The sequence below is a fragment of the Triturus cristatus genome, chromosome 6 (assembly GCF_964204655.1).
Source record: "Triturus cristatus chromosome 6, aTriCri1.1, whole genome shotgun sequence".
Taxonomy (NCBI): domain Eukaryota; kingdom Metazoa; phylum Chordata; class Amphibia; order Caudata; family Salamandridae; genus Triturus; species Triturus cristatus.
Genome location: NC_140589.1, coordinates 496,281,136 through 496,308,104, shown reverse-complemented (window position 1 = coordinate 496,308,104; position 26,969 = coordinate 496,281,136). Strand labels below are relative to the sequence as shown.

At 43.2% G+C, this 26,969-nt stretch overlaps 1 protein-coding gene across 4 annotated transcripts in view; it reads right to left on the bottom strand.

The window, feature by feature from the left end:
* The window catches only part of ADGRB3 (adhesion G protein-coupled receptor B3), a 1,641,523-nt gene that overhangs the window by 358,446 nt on the left and 1,256,108 nt on the right, over positions 1-26,969 (bottom strand). For all 4 annotated transcript variants that reach the window (XM_085610901.1, XM_085610903.1, XM_085610902.1 and 1 more), the window contains 2 exons: positions 11,887-12,013; positions 10,349-10,452 (listed from right to left, as the gene is read on the bottom strand). In XM_085610901.1, coding sequence (XP_085467027.1) covers positions 10,349-10,452; positions 11,887-12,013 — 231 coding nt within the window. The remainder of the gene's footprint in view (positions 1-10,348; positions 10,453-11,886; positions 12,014-26,969) is intronic.

Sequence of the window (26,969 nt, the reverse complement as noted above, 5' to 3'; positions counted from 1 at the left end):
AATGATGGCAGCCACAGCATATGCTCACATGACAACTGATGATGAGAGTCAGTTGTGCATGTTTACAATATCCAGGGCAATTTTAATTTCATAAACCAAAGGTAAAGGGAGGGGGCCTAGCGAGGGCAACCTAGTGTATGTGCTTCATATCTGATAATGTCTGCTAGTGCTTAGACTTTTTGCAATTAGAACCTATAGATATAAATAAATATTTAAAATATAGCATATGAAATTACAATCCAGAAAGCACAACACAGCTGGGCATTTGACAAGGGAATTAGAGGTATATTTTACATCTGGCATTGAGACAGCTTTATCTGCATCACCAGCCATAAGTTTTTTTTTTAAGTTGCATGCAACAAAAACAGAAATTCCCTCAATGCAAGATCATGTCAAGACAATTACTCATGTCTGTGCCTATTCTCGTACACGTTAGTTTAGGATCAGTGGACCATACTCATACATTAGAATATAATTCACTTGTCTGCCTCACAATGCCTAGAGGACTCACAAGGGACCACACTTTTCCCTGATGGCATTACATCACTATTGGTATTGGATTCACCGACCCCTGCCAGTAGATATTGTTATAGGGGATCCCAGATATATCTGGATATCGGCTGCAGTGGTAGCAGCACAATGTCTATCTCTGACTGCGTGTTGTACCATTCCAGATCTCTCATCTAGTCTTCACTTCTGGTCCCTGCCAGTAGCTGTGCTAATGCCTAAACTTTCTATCATTTTTAGGGATATCTTGTACCTACCCTAGCAGTGAAAACAATGGTGTTGGGTGCAAGTTGTCTCCTACTATGAAATTTAATTTGTCAAAAATATTTCCTATGTATTGAGTTATTGCTGGCCATTGCTATGCTACATACAAAAAAGAAGCCTCTGGTGTGTTACATCTTTGACAATGTGTGCCTGTTGTGAGTTCCTGGCTCTGCGTGCTCAATGGGGTATTGCATATCCCACATAGAGATTTAGAATTTGCCAGCCAGTGTTTACCATTCACCAACACACTTTGGGGGTCATTAGTATATCGGGCGGATCTCCGCAGCCGGGCCAGCGGTGGCCACCACCAGCACGGCGGTGGCGATCCGCCCGCCAAATGTCCCTGGTTCACCCCCGCCATATTAGTATGGCAGGGGATGGAAAGACCGTCCGCCACTTTTCTGCTGGTCGGATTTCCGTCCGGGCAAAAAAGGGACACAATATGGTGGCAGTGCCTATCCATATTACTATGGCTGCGGTTGGATGCCTTTCCATGGCAGAGACTCCGCCAAGGAAAGGCATGCAGGAATTCACTGTTGGGGCTCGTTACGGGCCCCCCGGGGATGGGGGGCTGCACTTGGGGGGACCTATGGTACCACCCTTCATTGGCATGCACAAGGTGGCAGGCACCTCGCGGTGCCTGTCACGTTGTGCAGGCCAATGCACAACATGCAAATTTGACATTGTAGCGGGTGCTGCACAAAGCACCGCCCGCCACAATGTTAAATATGCAGGATGCGACCGCCAGGTTTCCAGAATGTCAGGACCCTATGGGTTTATGTGGCATGTAGGAAAGGCAGAGGTATGTTGATGTCTGATAGTTCGTTGGCCTAGGTCAACCGGAACATAGCCTGGTGTGAACCACCAACGTTTCACATATATTTAGCATGGATGTGTTTGACCACAGTGTTCGATAGTGTAAATTGTTCGAAGCTGTGGTCTATTCTTTTAGCTCTTGGTATGAATGAAGCACTGGTGCACGTTTTAGCATATTTGCACAGGGCCATTAAGGCCAGAATAAGAATAAATACTCAGGGGGGGTGGGGCGTCTCGTGATATTGGTATTTTTCAGGGCATGAGACAAGGACATGATTTAGCCCCACTTTTATTTATTTGGATATATATGATCTCCATCCCTTTTTACTAACTGCTACTCCTGATGTCCCTAAAGTTAAAGGCTAATTTTTACTATTGTTGTTGTATGCCTATGATGCTGTGCTAATGGCTCGCACCCTGAGGGCCCTTAGACAGCTAGTACATGACTTTGGCCTTGCTGGACTTACAAACTAATGTTAACAAATCCTATATAATGACCTGCGGCCCGAAGAAGCATAATTTGACCTCTCTCACTGTGGGTAAGTCCAGCCTAAAAGGCACCAGCACTTTTTCTTACCTGGGATTAGTCTTTGCTGATAATGGTTCATGGAGAGCACATGTTGCACAATGCAAGAAAACATTTTCTAAGGCGATTAGTTCACGGTTCACCATACCGCAACCAAGGAGGGGTGGAGCTTATCTCCCACTCCTGCAGATTTTTAGAATGCAATCCCTCCCAATAGCTACATATGGGGCTGAAGTATGGGGCGTTAACAAGTGTGATCTAATTCAGGTATAAGAAAATAGATTCTGCAGAAGAATCTTAGGGGCCCCGATTTCTACCTCTAATTTTATTTGCTATTGTGAATTGAATTTAGCATTTATTGAAGAGATTATATTAGTGTCTGCCCCGTGTTACTATGGCTAGCTGTATGGAGAAACAAGGAGGCAGGTCTTACTTCAGGTTGCCTCTCCTGTGATAAAGATAGAAGCATTTCATGGTTAGTCACCATGGAATCCCACTTGTGTATGGAAGGTTGTCATCAGCTGTGTGGGAACCCTGGTGTCTCTCTCACTATTACTAAAAATCATCTTCAGGCTGTTTTGTATAAATCCCTACACGGTGAGAGATTGGGGATTCAGTCTGCAAAGTCAAGTGTGGCAGTCTATGTAAATATTGGAGGAAATGACTTAATCACTAGATATTTGACAAAACCTTTGGGGTTATGGGAGTATAGTTTATTGCTTCGTTATAGGGCAGAATATCTGTTATGTTTCCCTCTAGGCTTTCAAGCAAACTTAGACACCTCCCCCTGCCCGTGTGATGGGAGTTCAGGTACCACTTTGATAAAATTGTAATCCTTTTGTGGATTTTATTCCATATACACCAAGAGTATTCTACTACCCCAATCAAGAGGCATAAGATTACTGATTTTAGAGATGCAAATAGTCAGCTGCTCCAATTGAACGATGATGATTGTATTTTTCATGAGGGTACACTTTAAAAACTGCTGTCCGGGCCCGTCTCATCATGAATGCTTTTTAGAACTGTTTTATAGTATTACTCCTAATGTAATGACAAGTTGTGGTTGCTATCCTCTGAATTGCATCCTGATTATTATGAAATGATTGCTTTAAATGTTCTTAACATTTTTATCGTGACTTTTAATGTACTTTTATGGACACATTTGTTCCCTAATATAGAATTAATTGATTGATTGATTGAATTCTTGGTCTCAAGATAAGAAACATAAAGAGGCAACCAAGTCCCAGGAATGCAGCAGGACGCTACCTTGCATCTGTACTTGCTGGCCCAATCCACATCTGTTGTTCCTTGTTGTGACTGACAGGACAGGGGTTTTGTGGAAGTGTGTCAGTAGAAGAATGAAAAGCAGAAGACATCCTTTGCATCTGGGATGACCACATATCACTGAGTTGGTTTCACTTCCTTGGAGATTTGAAAGAGAAGCTGCCTGTTTTATCTCTAACTGTACAGACCTATTGATGACATCTGAAAATGTTCCAGGCAGAGACAGTGAAAATAGTTAAAGGCTGTGCGGTTTCCTTCCAGTGATCCCTCCAACACGCAAGACAAACAGCAGAGCATTTTATTCATATCCGGATCATGGCGGCATCCACTGGGGACAGTAAATGAACTACTAAGTCCACAATGCAAGGCGAACACACGCCCATGAGGGCGGGACTTTAAATAACCATTGCGAGTGCGATGCAAGCCATTGCTGCCTCATCTCCTGAGAAGCCAGAACCATTGACAAAGGGCGGAAGACACCCGAAACGTGTTTGGTTAATTGGCAATTTGGAAGCTGGAACCTGTGATGTTTTTGCACTATATACCCTGCAAATAAAGGATTGAAACACGTCCGAGTGCGGCGCTTTCAATTGTTGGGAGCAACTTCATATGGAATATATATATATATATATATATATATTCACTTAAAAAACCATAGGTTTCACACAAGTTATAGTTAGCTGTACATTTCACTCGTAAAAAAACAATGAAATTCCACGTTATAGTTAGATCAGGTAACTATAACTTGCGCCCCCGCAATGCACTGCTGATGACGTCACATATTACATCACTTATGACATGGTCAGTGACATCACTCATGACATCAATGATGACATCTGAAATGACACATTGTGCATTGCGGTCGCGCAAGTTATAGTTACCTGATCTAACTATAACGTGGAATTTCATTGGTTTTTTACGAGTGAAATGTACAGCTAACTATAACTTGTGTGAAACCTATGGTTTTTTAAGTGAATTTGCAAGGTTTTTTAAATGCTAATTCCTAACTATAACGTGTGTGAAACCTATGGTTTTTTCAGTGAATTTGTACGGTTTTTTAAATGCTAAGTTATGTATTTATTTTTAATTTTTGCGCTTTGCGATATATATATCTGTAAGCGCACGGAGCGCGCTTACAGATATATATATTGATTTAAATGCTATTTTTCAGGACCTACTGAACAGATTTACACCAGACCTGCAAAAGGTACATCCCTGACATGAGGACTACCTCTCTGCCCAATTTCAAGTAATTCTGTTCAGCCGTTCGGGCTGTAGCTCGGACTAAAGGTCCTATGGGAAAATGCATGGGGAAAACGCGTTTTGGGACCCCCCTTTTTTCTCAGCCCCTGCTTGACGAATCCCCCCGAGACTTTCAGGGTAGGAGCGGAGCGTAGCGCCCCATTAGTTTTGAAAATTCGCGAGGATTCGTCAACCGGCGCCAAAGTTATTCCAAATAGAATGTTGCGGATTTCCTATGGAAACACGGTCCTAACTATAACTATCTACTGGCGACCGCCGCCAGTAGATAATATATATATATATATATATATATGCCGCTGAGTGGTAGTCCTTTCTTGAGTAGCACTCGAGAGAACGGCGGAGGTTACCAGCCTCAGTCAAGGGTATGGACAGCTTCGTATTGGCAGGTTGGTTAAAGCAGCCTTTGCAATGCCTGACGCGTTTCGCTGTATCGCTTCTTCGGAGGCTTCAAAGGAAGTGCAGCGGTGTGCCTGCTCCCCCATTAATTGGCCCACAATGACACGCCCCTGATTGGAGCATCAAATCAAATGCTGTTATAGGCATTATGGGGGATGTAGTGCAATTTATTTCACCATTTTAAAATTATCATTTGCACAATTACTGCCAGGGATAAAGTCCTTAGTGAACCCCTGCCATGAAGAAACGTCCTCAATCCCACGCCGCTCCTCCGTTTCAGGGCCGGTGTATCCGACCTCACGGCCCCCACACCGCTGCACTTCCTTTGAAGCCTCCGAAGAAGCGATACAGCGAAACGCGTCAGGCATTGCAAAGGCTGCTTTAACCAACCTGCCAATACGAAGCTGTCCATACCCTTGACTGAGGCTGGTAACCTCCGCCGTTCTCTCGAGTGCTACTCAAGAAAGGACTACCACTCAGCGGCATATATATATATATATATATATATACATATACATATATATATATATATATAAAACCAACAGAGTCGTGGGTCTCTCTGCCGCATATGACGGCGGGCTGGAGTGAGGTCGCGAACCTCAAATACTCGTCTTCAAAACTCTTGTGCATCCACCGTAAGTTAAACTCGAGCCCAGGTTCTTCAAGCATGAAAGTATTTATTTAAATAAATAGGAAGCAAGCAAAACGCTTGCTTCCTATTTATTTGTATAAATACTTTCATGCTTGAAGAATCTGGGCTCGAGTTTAACTTTTGGTGGATGCACGAGAGTTTTGAAGACGAGTATATATATATATATATATTGCATACAGGGATTCTATGTCCAAAAATCATCTACGAGTGTCTAGATTAGGGCCTATGAGCGTCAGAGAGGGTAGGTTTTGAGTGTGATGGTGGTGACATACCGAATACAATAATATTACAGTTAGAAAAAGGAAATAAGAAAACATGCACTTAATGTACAGCTAGAAATAAACATTGTATTTTATAAAAAGAATACCGCACAAACTCTTAACCCCAAGCTATTTTGGAAAAGGGTGAATTCATTCAGAACGCTAGAGCCTATCAGACCTTAAATGGATGGTATGAGAATTTTGCATGGTTTTTCTCTCGCAGATTTCTCGTAATTTTCGCGTATACCATGATAGCTCGATAGAGCTTGCAAAGTTTTTTTTTTTTTTTTTTTTTTTTCCAAATCCTTTAGCTTGCAAAGTTCTCTGAAAAAAGGTTGTCAGACAACTTTGGGGCCTCCATTGCTCTTTTAGATTGTTTCAAGAAAAAGATTCCCATCTTCCATCCAAAATTAAATTTGCGAAGAGACTAGTGTTAAAATTAATTTTTGACGGAATGATACACGCATATTCAGCACCAACTAGTATTATTGAGGAAATATTGACAGTTTGCGGTGAAAATTATGCGTAGGCATAAATGTACGAAAAGCAAGAAACACTGTTGACTACAGAAAGGCCAATCAATAAGTGAGATCAATGCATGACTTTGATGCATGAGAAAACCTTCACTCAAAAGCCTATGTATTTTCTCCAATATTCGATGTGGTGTGCTTTTTCTTGCGAAGCATATCAACTACATACCATTCATGAGCCTTAAATAGGGTAAAACATGTCTCTGATCATGGATCATTTTTAAGAGATACATATTTTTGGTTCAAAGAATCAATTAAAAATGACTCTGTATCATGGTTTTGACATTATATTAAATGTTTACTTGACCTCATTAAGGCTAAAAAGTGAATGTTTGCCCGTGAACGCTTTCATGCTCGCGACATTTGCATGTGCGAACTTACAAAACTTTTAATTGCAACCTTTGCAAGCTGCTGTGGAAAACTTTGAAACCTTCCGAAAAGTATTACGTTGATTGGTTTAGGACATGCTCATGGAGATCGTGACATGTAATAATCGATGTTTGCTTTTAATGGTAAAAACAGTTCAGTGATTGGATGCCCTCACTGGAGTTTAGCCACGCTCTACATATTCAAATACCATATCATGAGATAAGATAAGAAAAGATAAGATAAGATAACATAACATAACATAACATAAGAAGATACATTTCACAGAAAACGTTTAGGGCCTCATTCAGGCCCTCTAAGGCCGGCCACCAAGCCATTGGCATGACAGAGCCCTGCATCCACACACTCAGCAGAAGGCAGCCCATTATATGTTAAAGCCTCTGCCCATAAGGCAGTGATTTTTGGTAAATGTGCTCCACCTAACAGAGTGCAAGCACATCTGGAAAAAAGGCCCAATGCCACTCTGTCCTCCAGGCCATGCTGGAACAAGTGCCACCTTTATGTTTTTCAGAAACAAATCTCCAATTTTGTATTTTTTCAGAGGTACGTGAATCTATATCAGTGATACAGTGGGAATATTTTCACAGCACACAGGCGACAGGATACTTTCTTTTGGCCTGGGACTGGCATTCATTGAGTGGCAACTCAAGAGAGTAAAAAACAATACCAGAAGACCCGGTCTAAATTGGAGGGCCATCCATTGCCATGGGGATTGCATTTTTCTGGCTGCTGGTTGGCTTGCACTGGATTATGAGAAGTGGCACTATCTGAAGCTTCTGTGCCAGAAACTGTGAGGCATATTTACAAGGACTTTATCTCCGCTTTTTTGGCTTACAAAGCCCACAAAGCGGAGATAAAACCAGCGCCCTATTTTCAAGAGGGTGCTACCATGCATAATCGCATGTTAGCACCCTTTTTCCCAACGCCTTCCTTTGCATCTCCAATGAGATGCAAAGTGGGAGCTACTGTGCGTACCGCGGATGGACTACCTTGCAAATATCACTGATGTTTACATCGCAATATTTACAAGGCAGCCCACATGATTTTAGAAGACGTTAGATTTTGGTGAAAATGGCAGTTTTCGCCAAAATCTAACGTCTGCTAAAATCCTGATTTAGCCATCCCTAACTTGGGGGTAGATTATGCTGATACGACCATCTGGGTCGTACCAGCAAGGTTATTGCCATTTTGCAGGGAACATCGCTGGAAAACCAGCGATGTTCCCGGCAAAAGGGCGATAACCTCGCTATCTCTGGAATTTTTATCGCCCTGGAGAAACACGTTGTTAATAACGCGCTACCAGGGCGATAAATTCCAGAGAAAGCCTGCGATAATATTATTATCGCTAAGCACGGCCAGCGATAATTATCGCTGGCCGTTGATAATATGCCCCTAAGCTTTTACCATTTGATGAAGAGGGGAAACTGAGATTTGTATGGTTGGAAGAAATAACATTTTTTGTTAGGTTTTCAGTACCTTCCTCTAAATGAAGCCCTTTGTGCCCTTCGCTTTACTACGATAAAAAAAGCTACAAAATTATAAACTTGCAGAGAAAACGTATGTCTACGTTTTCCAGCATGGAATTATAACACAAATATTAAATTAATGTGACTCACACCACAATCTTTGTATATGGCTAAGCAGTGTTCTGTTAGTGTGAAAACGATCTGAATAAGTGGAGGGAAGACATGATATTGGTGAAGAAAAAGAGAAACTTGGACACTTCACAATCTTTAGAAAAGGCAACAATCAGGACATTTGTAAAACGTTGTGGACGAACAAATCTTTGCACGTCTCTCTTCATTTTCAGGGCGCATGGGAAGTCTATCTTTTACAATTACACCTTTAGAAAGACACTGGTTGCATCAGCTTGTTCCAACAAATAGTTCTAGACAATGCATTTTTTTAATCTTATACTCAACTTCTCATTGATACTCTAAGATGTCATCCTTAACCAATAGCTGTCTGGCACTTCGTACTCAAGAGGACATTTTCCATCAGGATCTAATCAGAGAATTGTATCTAAAAAGTTGGAATCCCAGCTTGGTATATTTTGTCTTTGTCCATCTGAGGTTGACAAAGTGAGTGCTTACCACATGGATGGTCATTATACCTAATATTGATGCCTCTAGAAACAATTCTCCCTTGTCATGGAAAAGATGGTTTTGTGGCCTAACCTGAAGTCCACCACACTGGCTATAAATGTATAGGGGCTATGTCCTATGAATATGCACCTTAGTGAATGTGTGGGCTGTAGAGGGGTGTTACCCCGAAACCGGTCCCAGGATTCTTGTTTCCGGTTCAGGGAAGACCTGCCTTGGCAGTTTGGGCTGGACTGTTCCCATGAGGCACAGGGTCAAGACTGATTTGCATATAGCTGGGTCTGAACTGAGGTGGCGAAGTGAGCTAAAGATCGATGATTGATTCAACCCAGATCTGTGACTGGGGGTGAGTGTCTGAAAAGGTTCAGCTCTCCATCCATCATCTCCTTGTGTTTGCTTTTTTCACCTTAAGTTGGCAGGGTATGCTCAGAAGTGGGTCCCTTGCTTACTTTGCCACTGGGTTCAAGCTAGCCTGGCTGATGAATGCTGTTAGCCAGAAACCTTTCCCAGGATGCTTGTTTCTGGTTCAGGGAAGACCTGGCTTGGCAGTTCGGGCTGGACTGTTCGTATGAGGCACAGGGCCAAGACTGATTTGCATATAACTGGGTCTGAACTGAGGTGGCAAAGTGAGCTAAAGAACGATGATGGATTCAACCCAGGTCTGTGACTAGGGGTGAGTGTCTGAAAAGTTTCAGCACTTCGTCCACCATCTACTTGTGTTTGCTGGGCTGTTACATGAGCTTTCAGTTTTCAGAATTAAGCCTTCCATTTTAAGTCTGCCTTAACAGTGCAGCTGTCAGCACAAACTATTCTTATAATTTTAAATGGTGAAACATGTCCTAGAACAGGCTTTGGCTCCACTGGAGGAGTATTTTACACCTCTTGGTATTGGTTGTTTGGTTTAACATTTCAATTCCTATGAAGTGTTTGCATTGCAATGCATGAGGGACTATTTTGTTTCTCATAATCTGATTCATCAACCATTAAATCTTTTATCTGTTAAGGGCATTGTTTACATAAAAGAATCAATTTTCTATTCGTTTTTTTCATTGTAGCAGGCTTTTTAATGATTTAGGCAGGACTCAAAATGTAAGCCAGACCTATTGACCTTAGTCATTCTTGTTCCTAATGGCTTCATAAACATTGTAGAAGTCTAAATGTTAGTAAAACTTTGACTACACTATAAAACTTTAACTGTCTTCAAAGCAAAAGAGAAAATGAATTCAGGTATACACATAATGTGGTAAACAAATATAACATGTAATGCATTAAGCAAAATTTATTAAGTTACCGTTTCACAATATATATTCTTAGAAAAGTACATTTGTTTTCTTAATTACTCGTTCAGATCACATACATACCTCCATAGTGCTGCATAGACAACTGCTAGCGTGATTAAGGCCAAGCAGGAAAGGCCACAGCCTACAATTAGGGTTACGGAAGGGGTGCCTGATGATTCCATGACCTGTAAGCGAAAAAACAAATAACTAACAAAATCTAGTATTCTGGCCTGCCTAACCTCAACTGTTAAGTCACCCAGGTTTAAGTTTTAACAATGACTGCTTTATCAGAGAAGGCTCGCTGATAGAATGTGTGAAGCTTCCTTTTGCAGTTCAAAGACAATCTCCATTTTCCATGTCTGCTGGAATCTACTTCACTTTCAAAGATGAGAACCCAGAGGCCTGGTGCACAGCCCAATCTCCCAGCTTGTTTGTTTTCTACAGAGTGAGCCACAAAATGGGATTACAATTAGGAGGCAGGAGTGTGAAGAAAGTGCCCTAAACTAAATCCGTTCTCACTGGCTTCTGATTGTATTTACAGCCTACGGATATTCCCCAAGGACACCTCCCATATTTCTCTGTCATGGCTCCTGCTGAGTTAGGAAAGTTTGGGACTTTTTCAGACTCTTTCTTGTGCAGTTTGTCCACGTCATTCCATATAGTTCCCGCTCATGCAGCTAAAATGGTTGCTAACGTGAGTACATCGTTAAGCACAAAATCATTATAAAAGCATCCTGAATGGGGGCAGTTTCATACCAGTACCAACAGGTAACTAAATAAATGACCTTGAAGAAGAATCGGGGTGGGTACAATGAGACATTCAAACCAAGAGCTATCCACCTGAAGATCTGAGAGATGTAACATGAAACATCGCATTATGGAAACTAAATTGTTCAAGGCTTGAGAACTCAAAGCAATGTTGGGCCTAAAGGCAGCATTCCATCTGCTTGCAGTACCTTACACAATATAGATCACTGCAGAAAAAAAACACCCAGTACAAATTCCAGGACTGATCATCCTAAAAGGCTGCAGCACGCTTTTCACTCTCTAAGCACATTTCACTGCAATCCACCCGACGGAAAACCAGAATGTGGCAGGTAATTATACTTGCAATGCTGTAATATATTCAATACTGGCTTACAAATTCACGCGGGGTGCACCCCCCCCCCCCCTTTTTTGTCAACATATATCAGAGGAAGGTCTGTATTGAAAATACCCAATGCCGAGCTGCAATCTGTTTTACAATCCAGGCTTCTGGTTTCACTGGCAACAGAAGGAGTCGGCTAATTCCTCTGACAAGGCTCGTAGTCTTCAAGCAGCCATGGGCATGTCTATTCCAGCTGCATGCTCTCACATGTTTTTTTTTCAATGGTGTGCATATCACGAGTATGAATCCGGAGTTGCACTGTGACTTAAACCTGGTGAGAATTACTTATAGCGTAAGATCTGGAATCATTTTCGCAGGGCTGGACAGCAGCAGGTACATACGTTTCTGCAACCATGTCATTTTTAAAAACATCTCTCTCCCCGCCCCTCCAGTCAGCTGCAATACACCACGGAGAAACGCTGTCACAGCCTCCGTGCCTATGCATTAAACCCGCATTCCCACTGTTACTTACTATTTCTCTCGGTTGCTGAGCCAAAATGGCGAAGGTAGAGAGACGATCACATAAGCATTTCGTGTGGGATGCATCGGTAAGCACAGTTTTACATCCCTGGGTGGACCAGGTTCCAAAAGAGTCGTTCCTGCAACGAGAAAAACACCGGCATAATTACACCTGGCAGTCAATTCCGTGGAAGAAGCGCTGCTTAATGGCGAACATCATCTGAGTGCCGTAGGGGAGACATCTACAGTCTGGTACTTGTTGTTCGAAAGGGACTTAATTGAGGTGCATGGGGGAGGGAGAGCAGGGAAACGCGCCTCAGCCCCGGCGGGTGGAGCTCTCCGAAGTGCTGATCCCCGGAGCCCGGGATCTGCAGCAGACTGTCCGGGGAGCTGTGAGCGCCTCGGCACGTCCATGTGGAGAGAGCTGTCCGCGGTGCTGGTACTCCCCCGCCCCTACCGAGCTTTGGGCAGCAGCTGTCCGGGGTAGCGATCCGTGGAAGTGCCCTGTGCTCGGAGCTGTCCGAGGTGCTGCTCCGCAGGGCAGCTCTGTGCAGAGCTCCTTCCGACGGAGCAGCAGCCCCACTAACCGCTGCTAGAAAAAAAAAATCCCCTCAGACAGCTTGTACATGCCCTTTTCTCTCCATGCCACACTAATTTCTCTTTCAGCGCACACCGCTCTGCACCTTTTCTTTAAAGGTTAATTTCTGGGATCCATGTATTTTTCTCATTTCCCCGCGTGCCGGTAGAATACTGCTGTAGCTGTATTCGTGCAATTCCTTGGATGCTTCCTGCGTGGAGGAGGTGGAGATGGAGGAGGAAGGCAATTTCACCCTGGAAACGGGCAGCGTCGGATTGCTCCACTCTGCCGAAGCTGCTTCAACAGAGGGAGGTGGGTCCTCCTCGAAATAACAGCCCGCAGCCCCAAGCCTTCCCCCCAACAGCAGCATTAGCCGGGCTCGGTAGCCTTGGTTGCGACGGCGCGTTAGCACGAGCCTCAAGGCCACCTACTTACGCGTTCATCTATCTCCGCCATCCCACCGTGCTCCCGCGCCCTCATTATAAATTAGATTTCTTAATTATTGCCAGTGTTTTAACACGATTTTACCACTGCGAACGTTTATTTGAGGCTCTGGGAAATGTAGCTCGCAGAGACATCCCACCCCATCAGAATAGTGGGAATGGTATCACCCTGCGTGTTCTTTGTGCAGAAAAAAAAGAAAATTATAAAACGAATACCACCTTTCATTATTTGAATTCAGCGGGGATGGGGCTAGAGGTTTTGGCTCTGAGAGAGACAACCAAGCCTTCACTGAAACTTGGTACGAATTTTGCTTGTCTGTGCTCATATCCGGAAATAAACATGACATTTCTCAAATGGTATGCTCTAGGCACTTTACTTGCATCCTTTCCAGGAACTTTACCGTCGGATGTGATCACCAGTTCAATGTATATCACCACATAGAATAATTTGGATATAGTAACACAGACCTCAGATTTTAGTTTAGTGCCATGATTTATTTAGGCACAATCTACTTCCAGTTACAGAGAATGTCGTTGCTGCATTGCTCTTTCGTATTCCCTCTGTCTCTCTCTCTCTCTCATATATATATATATACATCTACAATCCTATAAACAGTTTACTGATAAACAAAAGGTTAAAGTCACAGCTATTGTTAGGTATTAAAAAGAATTGTTAGAAATTAACAACAAAAAACCCAAAGGTTAAAGTGATGTTACAGTTGAGTGGCAATGCAAGCTGCAACATTACATTTTACACTGAAAAAACACTGGAATTCCCCAGTTATAGTTAAGTGAAGTAATTAGAAACAGGCCCTGAAGTAACTATAACGTGTGCCCTCACCATGCACAGCTTATACCCTCACATAGTAAATTACTTCTGACATGTTTTATGACATTATTGATAGCATGCTGCTGACATCTGAAATGGCATCATTGATGATAACACTGCGCTTGACTGAGGTGCGAGCTATAGCTACTTCAGGGCTCATAAATTAGGTAACCTAGCCGTATAATCTTTGATAACCTTGACACAACAAAGGTAAAGTGCTGCAAAGTGTATTGGGGATCTCATTATGATGCTTGTGAAATATGTTTTTTGACACCACTGCATTTTGGGCACTAAAACACACAAACACACACACACATGCACACACACACATTCAGAAAATCCTAGAAATTCACTAAAAGCAAAGATTGCAGTGACATTATAGTTAAGTGTTGAAATGAGATCAACATTCACGATAAACACTAAAAATCATCAGTTATAGGTTGCTTAGCTAGCTATACCACGTGCCCCTCAATGCACTGTTTGTGACCTCACATATTACATCACTCATGACATATTAAATAACATCAGTGATGAGATCTTGAATGACATAATTGGTGACATGACTGATGACACCACTGATCACACTCTAGCCATATACAAGATGGAGTTATTGTCTAAACCTCTGTGTTCCCATAACATTTGTTGGAAATTATAACCATTTGTGTACTATTCCCCCAGATTTTTGCCTTCTTTTGTTAAACCTGTTTTTATTGTTCATAGGACTTTGCACACTTTACTCCTGTTAACCAGTAGTAAAGTGCATGTGCTTTCCCTATTAAACCTAGTAACATTGGCATACACCTAATTGGCACATTTATTTACTTAAAAGACTCTAGTATTTTGCGCTATATGCACCCAGGGCCTATAAAGTAAATGCTGATTTTGGGCTGAAACACCCATTGTGCCAATCACTGATGTAGTCCATGAATGCCTCTGCAACCCTGGTGTGGCGAGTTAACACTGCCATTTCAAACTAGTAAAGCAACCCTTTTGCCAGGCATAAACTTTTCTTTCTATTGCTAATAAGTCACCCATAATGTAGGCACTAAATGCCAGGATGCATAGCATTTTAAAAGGGGGCATGTATATTCACTGTTATACATGCTCTGACAGTGAAAAAACACAGTCGTTTTTCACTGGGGCAAGACTGTCTCTCCCATAGGAAAGCTTTGGGTTACTCTATAACCACTTATAGTGCTTAGTTTCAGTTTGAGAGCACCTAGAAAAATGGTTCAAGGTCTAATATTAATAGTAATTTAAAATCGAACTTAATGGTTGTTGGAAAGTGGTTTATTAGTAGGAGTAGGTAGGCACCTACAACTAGTAATAAGGCCACAATCATAGTATAAGGTCCAGTCAAGGTCTCAATGAATTATTCCTTTGCTCAACCCTTGGCAGCTGGATGTGAGCAATCAGGCTTAACTTAGAAGATTGGTGTGTAAAGCTTTTAAAAACACCAATACATTAAATAAGTAAGACACAACACACAATAAAAAAACAACACACATTTATCAAAATAGGAAATATTTGTATGATTAAACTGACACAAAAACGACAGAAATCCATTGTATGGAACTGGAGATATGAATGCTCAAAGAATAAACACTTTCTAGTGCTTACAAGCCAAAAGCACCAACTTGGGACATCTGCTTGCTCTAGAATGGGACAAAGTCAAAGTTTCAGACTGACCGCAATGGAGTACAGGTCAGATACAAACAGCAGTAGGGCCTGATCATGTTTTTAGCTTCTGACCGAGTCAGGCCGAGTTTGGGTTCGAAGACTGTGGCTTGCTCCAGCAGGATGCCTTGGTCGATTCCTGTAAGTCTCATTGGCAATGAAGAACTCTGGAGCTTCAGTGGGACAAATCTGAATTTCAGGCTTAGTTGTGGTTTGATGTCGCCAGCTTAAGTCGTGACAATGGGTCAGTCAACTTATGGAACCTTTTGGTCAAAATGCTCTAAATGATCTCAGACGTCTGGGGATGCCTCCAGAAGGTCCTTTTGGATTCTTGATGGGTCCATGTTAGAAATGGGGTTTATGTTTGGCTAAGGTATATACCCTGGCTAGGCAGAACCCATCACTCTACTCAGGGTAAGCTAGATACACAAATCAGATATCCGTGCTCACCCTCTGGTAGCTTGTCACAGGGAGGCAGGCTTATCAAAAGAGACAATGCGTAAACTATTTGTGCAACACACACAGTAACTCAATAAATACACCGCAAAAATATTTCCGGCAGGTTTATTAAAATAATTATCTTTATGGGAAACAAAAAGACCCAAAATGATAAAAACATAATCAATACATTTCAGGATATGTGCATTCAAAATAGGCAGGTAAAATCACAGTTCAATAAGTATATCTGCTTCTTTTAGGTTCTTTACGGTAACACGAAAGAAAGGAAAAGGAACTTCCTCACAATAGGAGTATCAGCATAGCACTTCCCCAACTTCTCTATGTTCTTCAGCAGCCCCGCAACGCCATGTAGGCTGGGTGCAGAGACCTCACAGTCCTCAAGAATAACAGTACATTTTCTCGGGGGGGAAAAAAGGCTGCCTTTCGGTGAGTGGCACTGAGACTCGCTTTGTGGAAGTATACGGGGCCCGATGTTGCCCGGCAACGGTCCACGCAGGAGGCGACTCCTGAATTGTCAAGGCGAGGCATACCAATGGGCCAAGAGTTGTATTTGAAGTGTCAGGCCGGGGCGCTGCAAAAAGGCAAGCACTCAGGCTGGCACAACGTGGATTGCTCAATCTCAGGGTCGCGCTGGAAGTGTGTCTCTTGGTGCTGCGGCATCAATGGTAAAAGCAGGTCTCTCGCTCGGTTCACAAGGCAGGTTGAAGCTTCACCCTACGCAAGCGTTGCCACAAGTACATCTGCTGGACTCACTAATGGTAGAATCCTAGAGCAGCCGTACACAGATAAAATCTTTGATGACCTTGAGATTTTGAAAACAGGGGGCAAGCCAGTAAGCCCTTGGAGCACACCTAGAGCTATGCACAGCAAAAAGGCAGCAGAAAGCAGACCAGCACACCAAAGCAGGTTGCAGAGTGACAGTCCATCCTACAGCACAGCAGTCAGCAAGCAGCAGGCCAACACAGCAAAGTAGTTAGCAAAGTGGCAGTCCCTCCAGGCAGCACAGCAGTCCTTCTGGCAATATGAACTAGCGATGTCTAGTTATAGGTCCCAAAAGTGTTTGATGTTAGGGGTCAGAGACTCAGTACTTATACACAAAAGTGCCTTTGATGTGAGGGTGACTTCAAAATAACTCTCCGAAGTGTGCAGGTTCCCCATTCAGCCCAGTCCTATCTGCCAGCCTAGAAATGGGGGCTAAATCATCCTATTGTGTAAGGACAGGACACTTTCTGTTCACATGAAGAGTTATCTTCTCCCCTCCATCTTGCCCAGGAAGACCCATCAGTATGCAGATAAATGCTGATGCATTTGAGTGTCCAGTGTTGTGGCTATCTAGAGGGAATGCACAAATGTAGCTGTCACCGAGTTCAGCCCAGATTTGTATTGGAGACTGGCTGTCAGGCACACAGAGCAAGACATGCATATAAATGTTCACTTTCTAAAAGTGGCATTTCTAAAATAGTAAAGTTAATTCCAACCTCACTAGTAAGTAAGATTTATCACTCCCAATCCAAACAAATGAAACATGAAAAAGCTACTAATCTCTGATCAGGAATTACAGCTTAAAAGTGTATTAAGGAATTCCCAATGCTAACCTTTGAGAGGGTTAGGCCTCACAGTAGTGAAAAATTAAACAGGATGTTTATCACTACCAGGACGTGCATAACATCACAGTACATGTCCTACCTTTTATTTACATAGCACCCTGCCATTAGGGAATATTTTAGTGGTGATTTATATGTAATAAAAGGGGAGCTTCAAGCTTGGCAAGTAGCTTTAAATGCCAAGTATAAGTGGCAGTAAACTGCAAACATAGGCCCTGAAGTGGCAGGCCTGAGACAGCTTTGAATGGCTACTTCTGGGGATGGCACACTCAGTGCTGCAGGCCCACTAGTACCTTTCAGGTACAGACTCTGTTCCCCCTTACCCCCTCAAGACCTACCAGACTCGGATAACCTAGTTATCAAATCTGACACCGAGACAGGCACTATGGTGCTAGTATTGCTATACCGTCCTCCCACATCCATGCCTTCCTTCCCTGCCTCCTTGTCTGAACAAATAGCAGGCCTAGTCGTCGACCACGACAAAGTTATGGTCTTAGGAGATTTCAACTATTGGTATAATAACGCTGATGCTGGACCTCACGCCACAGAACTGTTTGAACTCCTCTCCAACTTAAACCTCCACCAACATGTCGCGACCCCCACCCATGAAAAGGGACATACCCTAGACCATATTTGGTCTCACAACATCTCCACCTCCTGTCCCACGGCCTCACCATGCATATGGTCCGACCACCACTTACTGCAATTCTCTATCACCACTCAGGGTTATCAAAAAAACCATGCACCCCCTGGAGGCTCAGTCAGGAAATGGAGAGCTTTAAACCTCCAAGATTTTCTCTCCTCTCTGTCCAACTCCATCCCCACCCAGCTACCAGATATCAATCTGATGGACAAAACGCATTCCGAGTGGCTCCTCTCCGCATGTAATGAACATGCCCCCCTGACCAAGTTCTCTCGCGCCCGCCGCATGGACGCCCACAAATGGTTCTCTGCTGAATTAAAAGAACAGAAACTAGAACTCCGCCAACTCGAACGGAAGTGGAGACATAGCTACCTAGCCTCGGACAGAGCACTGTATAAGACAGCTCGCAAAAAATACAAGGACTCAATCTTAGTGGCGAAATCTACCTTCTTTTCAGAAAAAATTTCCAACGCCAAAAACAAATCACGGGAAATCTTCAGAGTCGTCAACGACCTCTGCAATGACACCAGAACTGCCCCCTCCCAACCCGCATCTCAAACGCTGTGTAACCAACTCAACAACTTCTTCAAGGAGAAGATTGACAACATAAAAAACAGCATCCATACCAATCACCCTGCAGACAAGTCAGACATCTGCAGAAATCCCAACACCCTACAAGACTTCCCCCCCATTGACCCACCCAAACTATTGGAACTTATGAACCGAGTAAAATCGGGCTCACCCAACGATTCCTGCCCTCCGCACATCCTGAAAGAGGTCTACACCATACTCCCTCAGAGTATACTCCCCATCCTGAACACCTCCCTATCACAAGGTACGGTACCCGACTCCTTCAAATACGCCACCCTGGTCCCTCTCATAAAAAAACCAGGTGCCGACCCCTCCAACCTCGCTAACTATCGCCCCATCTCCCTCCTCCCCTACTGCGCAAAACTACTGGAAGCTTATGTAACCAGCCATTTATCCAACTTCATCGAGATATCTGACTATTTCGAACCCAACCAAGCTGGATTCCGCCAGGCACATTCCACCGAGGCGGTGATCCTTGCCGTGCAGAACACCCTAAGGACCAATGCCGACAACGGAATCCACCAGGCCCTCGTACTACTCGACCTATCGGCCGCGTTCGACGCGGTGGACCACACCATTCTATTACACCGTGTCGAACAAGCTGGCCTCAGTGGCACGGCCCTCTCTTGGGTTAAATCCTTTCTGACGGACAGATATCAGGCGGTAAAGCTGGAGAACTTCACAGCCCCCACTCTACCAACCACTTGCGGTGTCCCACAGGGCTCCTCACTGTCCCCCCTACTTTTTAATCTTTATCTTAAACCCCTCCTGCACTCCTTGAAAAACAGAAAAGTAATCATTCTTAACTACGCTGACGATTTGCAGCTGATATTCCCCCTCAACTCCCCGGATTCCGTCGACGAATTCCAAAAGACCATGCTGCATATCCAGAGCTGGATGGATCGGAACCACCTTAAGCTAAACCCAGGAAAGACTGAGTTAGTACTCCCCTGTGACAGCGCACTCAGCTGGGGACCCCACTTCTGGCCACCTTCCATGGGCACTCCCCCTTCACCATCCCAGACAGCGAAAAGCCTTGGGGTCACTCTCAGCGCCGATCTCTCTCTGAAAACCCAGATCGGAACAGTGATCTCCTCCTGCTTCTTTCAACTGAGAAAAATTGAAAAAATCGCTTATCTGTTGTCTCACTCCGCCCTCATCCAGGCAGTACTCGCGCTAGTCCTCTCGCGATTAGATTTCTCTAACTCGACCTACCTCGGCCTCCCCCTCACCATCTCTAAACGCCTGCAGATTGTGCAAAATCAAGCGGCCAGATTAATCTTCAGGAGCAACCGCAGGCAGTCAGCCAAACCTCTGTTAGCCTCCCTCCACTGGCTCCCCATCACCCATCGGATCATCTTTAAGACAGGCTGCATAATTTTCAAGGCTCTTCACGGAAAAAGCCCTAGATTCATCAACCAACTTATTATCAAACATATCCCGACCCATGAGCTTCGGTCCGCCCACCTATTCCTTCTCAAGGCGCCGACCTTTAAAAAGAAAAGACTCGGCGGATCCAGCTTCGCACACCTCGCCCCAAAGACTTGGAACTCTCTGCCCTTGTCCATCAGGAGCTGCTCCAAGCTGATTGAGTTCAGACGTGCATTAAAGACCTGGCTATTTCAACAAGCGTACTGCTAGAACTCTACATCCTCCGAATCCTCTTCTCTGTTTCTCTAGCGCCATGAAACCCCTGGGTGTCCGCGCGCTTAACAAATTCCGCATAGAAATAGAAATAGAATATGGTATACCACTTTACAAGGGACCTACAAGTAAATAAAATATTCTAAACAGGTGTAAACCAACTATACCATGTTTAGAGGAGAGAGCACATTAGGACTGGATAGCAGTGGTAAAGTTCTGAGAGTCCTAAAGCCAATAAAAAGGAGGCCGTTTGCAACAGTCCACAAAACCAATCAAGGCTCCAGAAGCTCTGAGTTGCTCCTTGGAGCTGAAGCTGCAGCTGAAGGTGATTAGCTGGTTTCTTCTTGATGGAGATGATACAGGTAGCGCTCTTTTAACCTGTTTCTTTCAGGGAGTCCACTCCTTAACCGTTCAGTGCCAGGAAAAATCCTTCTTTGCTATAGTTTCAAAGTGTGCAGCAGGTGCAGTCATTCAGAGTGTAGTCCTCTTGATGCATGCCAGTGGTTCCAGCAGGACAGTCCTTCTTCTTCTTGTTTCTTCAGGCAGAGAGCTGAGTTGTTGGGCAGATATCCCACATTTATATTTATGCTTCTTGGATGACAAGCAGGGGGGCACGAATGGGATACAGGATGCCACTCTCAGGCATGACAACTTCTTCCAAAGTGTGTCATATTTGTGTCTCAAAAAGCGCTGTCTGAAAAGTCCAAAATGGAAAAATCCTCTCCTGGAGCTTATGGTCTGGTCAACCCAACCTAAAGCTGTTGATAAAGTTCCCTAACATTCCCCTTCCATTCCCTCTGCTAATTCAATTATATGAGCTCCCATTTGGCTGGGAGTGCAGGAAGTGGGGGTGGGCATTTACTCCGTACTAAGTGTGTTTCGCTCTTTGAAGCCCAGTTTGGCTACCCAGCCTCCTTCTTGCCTTTTGCTCTGCAGCTTGCAGATCTCCCACAGATGTCTCTTTGTTTCCTTTCAGGCCACTTCACACCTCATCAGAGCAGCTTGACTCACCTGTCAAAGGCTGGCTAGTCAGTAGAGGCTACTTTAGAGCTGGATTTAAGAACATCAGAAAAGCAAGTTGTATAACTTCTTTTGTGTCATAGTTACAATACATCTAACCTTGGCAAGTTATTGGATTTATTCTACCTATTATTTAGACTCTTTGAAGTATCATTTTATCTCACTCTTGTCAAGAGTTATTAAAGTTTAATAAAGACCTCCTACATTAGCCTATGGAGCTAATGTACTACAATTGGGAAAATATGAAATGTGTAGTTTTTCCCTCACCAGGGCATATAAAACAACTTTTATGATGTATTTGCTTATAGTTACACGATACTCCACCCCTGGGGCACCTAGGGGAGTCTTTAGAGGTGGTGTATATGCAAAAATAAGGTAGCATAAGACTTATGAAGTAACTTTAATTCCAAAGTTGAACTTGCATATAATTTTAATTTAAAAGCATCCTGCAAAGCAGGTCTGACTTTTAAAATGGCAGTAGGCAACACAGCAGTGCACACTAAAGTGCATTCAATCTGCTAGGCCTCTAAACCTACATACCTTACCATATACTAGGGGTTGTAGGTAGTTTGTCATGCCAATTGAAATTACACCTACATACCATATACTTTTTAAACAGAGCACAGGCCCAGGGTCCAATTAGCAGAGCCCAGGACACAATCAGAGTCGGTAACCACCAATATCAGTAAAAAAAACAAGGGTGGTCAGGGCAGAAAGGATGACTTTCGGACAATGGTCAGGTCAGATTTTCTTTTACTGTTTTGAAAGTGACACTTTTAGAAAGTTGTCACTTTCCCACCTAAGCCAAATACTTTCAGTGCAACCCCCATTTGACCACTACAAACTAGACCTGCCCTGAACCCTCCTATTGCCCTCTGTTGAAGTAAGTTATAATCATCAAGTGGTGCCCCCAGGCCCCGGACCCTTTGCTGGTGTTACAGTGTACTCCTCAAATCCCTAAACTACAAGATCTGGGACTTAGAACATTTTTGCCATTTTTCTTTCTGAAGAACCATTAGAGTCCCAGACTTCCATCAAAGCTGTCAATGTTGAATCGCCTGTAAGCCTGGGCTTGCTGATTTGCTCTACTGAAGGAGACCTGACTTCTAGAAAAGTTACAAAGTACGAACGCAGAGGGCTTTATCCTGGCAGATACTGAGCAACAACCCATCATGGCCTTCCTGGGCAGAGGCTTTGGAATTCTCCCCCAGAGTTTTCCCACCTTCAGCAATGACCGCACTGGGAACGCACTCTTCAGAAATGTGTTGTTGATCTCTGCTTCAGATTCAGCTTACACCTTGTCCCAATGACGAGTAATCAATGACCATAAGTTTCTACGTCTAGAGGTAAACTTTCCACCATGATAAACCTGGTCCCTATGTATGACCTGTAGTCATTACAGTCTCCCTTAACTTTCTACTCCGATCCGGTCTAGTGTGACCAGGTAACCATGGTTGGCGCTTTGTGCTTTTTGGTGCAATTTTTTATTCAAACTCTAAAAACTCATATTTTATGTTCTACTTATTGGAAATGTTGTTCTTTTGGTGCTATATCATTTATTTGAGCTACTCTTTTTTCTAAATTAGTTTGTGATTTTTCTTGTGCTTTCACTTTATTACTGTTTAAATGCTGCATAAACATTTGCACATGGCCTCTAAATTATGGCAAAATGTTCTTTACCAAGCTATAACAGGTTTAGGCACAGGCTTATTTAGTGACTTTAATGTTTTAACCTGAGAAGGATTTTGATTAATATTTGAGGTGGGTTCTCACCCCCCTCAACTATTACTTCACTATCTTACAGCACAGAAATAGTGTAAGTCTTTGAGGCAATTGTGGTTGTGTATGTTCTAGGTAAAATGGTACATTGACTGCACATCACTAAAGGCTGGGGTGCCGTTAGTACTTCATGGTAAGCAAGGTAAAGGCTGAGCACAAGTTGACCCTGCGGTCAACCTCTCCCAGCTCACTGCCGGAGACCGTGAGCAGTGTGAGGCTGGCGGCTTACAGGGGGTTGAGCAAAATGCAGGACTGAATGGCATGCATAGTAGGGAGTTGGTTACAGGGCCTGACCTCTGGTCAGTCCTTGAACTCAGCACCATAAGACAGCCAGCCCTACACTGTGAATAGCAGAAGGAAAAGCACACCAGGAAGTTGGCAGCAGGACTTATCCTCTGCAGCCAAATCCCCATGGCCAATATGTGCTTTTATTATTTTTAGACATAAATTTGCAGGTACAATGGTATTCCCATAGTACAACCAAACAAGCTTCTAACGAATGGTGCAGCAGTATCACATCAGCTTCACTCAATGATGCTTCCACAGTACTGCGATACCCTAGGGTTGAAGCTTGTGCGGGGGCTGCTGCTGTAGTACCACAGGACCTAATGTGGGTCCCAGAGGAGTAATGTGGTACTGATGGCCCAGAAACAAATATGTTATTTGTATCCTTACCCTGCCCACTTATTCTAGTTTTAAAATTATTTTCCAAGATACGGGGTTGAGGTCCACCAGTCAGATTTACACCAAATATCGAAAAGCACACTTTAAAAGACAGTAGAGTTCTAACATTCTACCAAATTTCTATAGCTTTTGAAAGAAGTTTCCTCTTGAATTAAACAGGGTAAATCAGGGCTTTGTAACTACGCACTAAACTGGCAACTGCCATATACATACTGTGGTATTCTTATGTCTTATTTGGAGACTGAGGAATGGCAACCCTAAAATATAAGACTCATCTCTAAACTTGTTTGAAAACGAAATTCCTGTGGATCACCACCAAGTAATGTTTTAAATGTAACTGATTTTAGACTATGCATCGCATAGAAGTGTATGAGCACATTATATTATTGAAATGTATAAATTCTTTGCCTCTTGTCTTATTGTAGCATGCAGTTCAAGGTCGATATAATATATTTATCTAACATTTTTAAATATTAAAGATGAATGAAGTCCTTAAGTAAAGTTATTTCAAATATTATAGCAGTGTTGGATTAAAGTACTCTGCTAGGAATGTGCATTGTCTGATAAAGGAAAGCTGCTATATTTTGAATGGACCTACAACACACAAGACATTCTATCTAAGAGAGAATATATTTTCTGATGTGATCAGGAGAGAATTCATGAAGTAAGCCATGAGCAGACAAATGAAGGCCAGTTGAAGAGATTATATTCATTCCTAGGCTGTCAAACCTTTGCAATCATCTATGTTAAACCACTGAGGCTCTTAGCAAATAATTTAGAGTATGAATAAGGGGTCTGCTTGTCAGGGGCTGGAAAATATTATTGATTTGACATTTTTGTGCTTTCTGTAGTACTGCATGCTACATAGTGGGCAGCACCAGTGAGATGAAACAAATACGACCACAATTCGGTGTGATAGATGCAGTACATTCTGCTGGCCTGCTAACTCTGAAAAAAGCCCACAACTGACTCCTAACAAACAGAAACTACTGATAAGGATGTAGCCTGGAAATTAAGCACAACAGAAAATACCTGATTATGAGCCAAGTAGAATGGGATTACCTCATGCACTTCTGTTCCACCTGAACCTATTTAGGTTTTTCCACCTGTGGATTTTCCTAGTGTGAGTGACCTTGTGTCGAACTTTCCAGCTGTTAAAACCAGCCAGAAAAATCAATTTCTGATGAGAAGAGCATATAATGCTTACCCTGGCAGAAAATATTTTCCCCTTTGCTCCCCTAACTCCCTCTCACCTCCTCCCTCACCTCTCACCTCACTCATAGACCAAGGCAAACATTTACCACTTGTTTAGAGCAGGTGGTAAATGTATGTAATAAACCCCTTTGGCTTGGTGAATTCTGTTTCGATTTAAGCGATGAAAAACTCGGCTTCACACGGTAATTTCAATTCCATCGGGGTTTACATTCAATTGCGTGATACTGGTGAAAAACTATAGCATATTAAAGGTAAAGTTGCATGTGATTTTAATAGTGCCCCAGTACCATGCAATAATCAGAGCAAAAACAATGAATTTCCATTTAAAAAATCTGGTACAAAATAACCAAGACTAGTCGTAGATAAATGCAGAAAGCATTGACCACACTTGAAAGTGTACTACTTTTTGATTGGCATTCAACTGTTTTCGAAAATACATCCATGAAATGCATCCAAAAAAGAGAGAACGCTAAATGACTGTTTCATTGAATAACATTCTGAATATGACTATTCAATGTAGTTGTAAGACCAATTATTATCCAAGGTTGTGATGTCTGTATTCTTTTCGACCTTGTCTGCCTCATGCCTACACTATGCGTGACACTAGCCCAATGTAAAGTATGCACTGGCAATGCACTTGCTATTCTGTAAACGCACATCAAAGGGCCACAGCACAGCTTGTCAAGTAGATCTAGGATCAAGTAGATCTAGGAATGACTTAGCATGCTGAGCTGTTCTATCTATTTTCAAGTTTGTTCTGAAATACTCTGTGTAGGAAACGGGGTTCCTGGTTGAGGGGGGAACCCTTCTCAAGCAGCAACCACTTTCTCTGTAAAGGTGAAACACAAACAAACCCCAAATTAACCTGTGCTTAATCATCTGGTAGCTTGGCACAAAAACAGTCAGGCTTACCTTAAAAGCAAGATGTAAAGTATTTATGCAGTACTTCAAACATAAATAAAGAAAAAATACAACACAATAAAGGTCCCACACCAATTTAAAAATTTGAGTAAAATGTAATACAGTATTTGACAGCAAAATTGCAAAAACCCAATCAGCAGAACCAGAGATATGCAATTTTAAAGATTTTAGGTATGCAAAGTGCCTAAAAGCACAAAGACCCACTAGTGTTTTTCCAGTTGTGCGAAACCAGGTGAAAGTCACAAGTTCAGGGCAAGCACAATAGAGTTTAGGCTGGGTTTAGGGACCAGGTTAGTCCAGCTGAAAGAGTTAACTTCAAAGTTAAGCACAGAGAGTTTCTTTTACTGTGGAAAGGGTCGGAAGGAGCTGGGAGAACATATAGAGCAAGGAGCAGGCTGGGCATCACAGACAGTCATCGCTTCAGTGTGAAGATCCTGTTGGGCTTCATGTGTGGTCATTGCTAGAACTTCGCACTGGCGGTTACTGCAAGCTGTCGATGCTGTACAGTGAAGTGCAGAGCTCACGTTGCCAGGAGTTATGGCAATGTGCGAGCTGTCGATGCTGTAGAGTGAAGTGTAGACCTCACGTTGCCGAGAGTGACTGGCAGTTGTGGTGCCCAAAGATTCTGGTCCATTGGAGCTTCACGTTGGTAAGGGGTGCAGGCTGCCCTGGTGTGAACAGGCCAATTCACGATCACAAAGAGCCCAAAACTTCAGGATTTCTCCTTTTCTTGTGAGAGGAGCTCAGCTGAGGCCACACCAAGGATCAAGGACCTGAATGGCACCTCTTGGGGGTCAGGAACTCACTCCAGCACTGGCTAGCAGGGCTCAGGCAGGTCCAGTTGCAGGTCAAGGCAGCAGGTCAGCTTCACAATTGCAGGGAGCCGCTGTTGCTTTTTATGTCCCTTTAGCTCAGAACAGGAGGTCAGTCAGCTGACCCTTGGAGTCACTTCAGCCTGGAATCGTCTTTCTCAGCAAGCAGGGCAACAGGCAGCTGGGCAGGAGTCCTTT